The 1926-nt window shown below is 19.7% G+C and overlaps 1 protein-coding gene across 1 annotated transcript; it reads left to right on the plus strand.

Annotated features, from left to right (window-relative positions):
* Positions 1-181: 181 nt before the first annotated feature.
* EIN_297890 (Hypothetical protein) lies at positions 182-255 on the plus strand (the record flags this gene model as incomplete). Its single annotated transcript, XM_004185677.1, has 1 exon — positions 182-255. A coding segment is annotated over one exon (74 nt), but the record flags the coding sequence as incomplete, so codon positions are not given.
* Positions 256-1926: the final 1671 nt, after the last annotated feature.

The following is a 1926-nucleotide window of genomic DNA, read 5'->3' on the forward strand; positions in this document are numbered from 1 at the left end:
TTATTATTGTTTTAATAAATTTAATTAATAAAATTAATAAAATTATAAATTGTTTATTATTATTTTACATATTATTTTTTTTATTAAAAATTAAAAATAATTGAAAAAATCGAATTAAATTATTTAACGAAATTGATTTAATCAATTTATTCAATTTCGTTAAAACTCAAAGTATACAAGGAGGCTCCTAAAGCCGGCCCCCCTCCCCCACCCACCTCCTGGGAACAGAGATTACTTAAATGTAAGATTGTGTAAAATGGTGAGTATATACCACGTCATTTTTAAGATATTAATAATAAAAGTTAATATAATAGAATTAAGTGATATAAAGTCAAAATAAATAAGTTATTAATTAATAATATGAAAATAGAGATATTTGTAATTGTAGAAATTTATTCATTTTTTTAAGTAAGAAAAAATTTGGCTATCATTTTGTACAGCCATGAGAGGGACCCCTTAATGTTCTATAAATAAAACACAATTTAATGATAGAATAATTTAAATATAATATTAAATTATTAAATAATTAATACAAAAAGATATTTATTAAAATTTTTAATTAATATTTAGTATTTTATTGTTCATATTTATTACATATACTTAATTTATATTAATTGATAATTTGAATAACAATCAATTATAAATATTAGTTAATAAATAATAATATTAATTGTATAATTATTATTGTAATAATTTTTTAATGAAAAATTATTTTGAAATAGGAGTGAAAGAAAATAAACCTTAATTTTGTACAGCCATGATAAGGACCCCAAGTGTTCTATAAATAGAATTTAATAAGATAAATAATTAAAATGACAATTTAAGCAATCAAATATTTCCAATAAAAAAAGTTAAGGAGTTGCTTTATGCAAGGAAATTTTCACATTTTAAAGAGTTCTACAATAAAGCTAATTTGTTTGTTGTTATGTTGTAAATGCTTCAAAACTCAAGATAGTTATAAATTTGATTTTATATTTGATTAATGAGTGTACAAATAAGATATAAAATTATACTGAAAAATCCATTAAAGAACAAATTGGTGAACTCAAAGTGTTTTTGATATGGCAGAAGCTATTAAAAATACTCAACCAAAGCTCAAAAAACAAAAAGTTAATGTTTGATCAAGTACAATTGATTGTGTTGGATCACTTTGTTGGCAACTCGATTGATAATGATGTTTCCAAAAATTCCTTTATGTATTTTCATTGATAAATTATAATGAAACCAATTTAAGTATTAAAGTTAGTTATTTAAAATAAATTTGAAAAAAAACAAAATACCGAAACATCAGAACATGTATCCTCAACAAACTATTACTTTAAAAACTTGTATATTCAAATGAGTGATTATAAATCTTTAAATAAATCTTTCAAGGAGATATTAATAAGGAGAATAAAACTTATATTGCAAAAAATGTAATTTGTTTTATTACGAAACAAACAACAGATCTTATATTATTATTATTATTATTATTATTATTATTATTATTATTATTATTATTATTATTATTATTATTATTATTATTATTATTATTATTATTATTATTATTATTATTATTATTATTATTATTATTATTATTATTATTATTATTATTATTATTATTATTATTATTATTATTATTATTATTATTATTATTATTATTATTATTATTATTAGTAGTAGTAGTAGTAGTAGTAGTAGTAGTAGTAGTAGTAGTAGTAGTAGTAGTAGTAGTAGTAATACAATAAGACAAACAAAACATTTTTGTTGACAAAGTTGAGCTTATATGTTTTGAAAAGTAATCCAAATAATATATAACAAAGTTGGCAATACAAAGTAGACTTTTGGAAAATTCTTTAACTTTGTTATTTAAGTTGTTGTGAACTAGTCTATATTGGCGAGATAATTACAAACCTTCCCAAACACCTTTAGATGGCTTACGGTTTC

Source organism: Entamoeba invadens (genome assembly GCF_000330505.1).
Source record: "Entamoeba invadens IP1 unplaced genomic scaffold scaff_1105074725273, whole genome shotgun sequence".
NCBI lineage: Eukaryota > Evosea > Mastigamoebida > Endamoebidae > Entamoeba > Entamoeba invadens.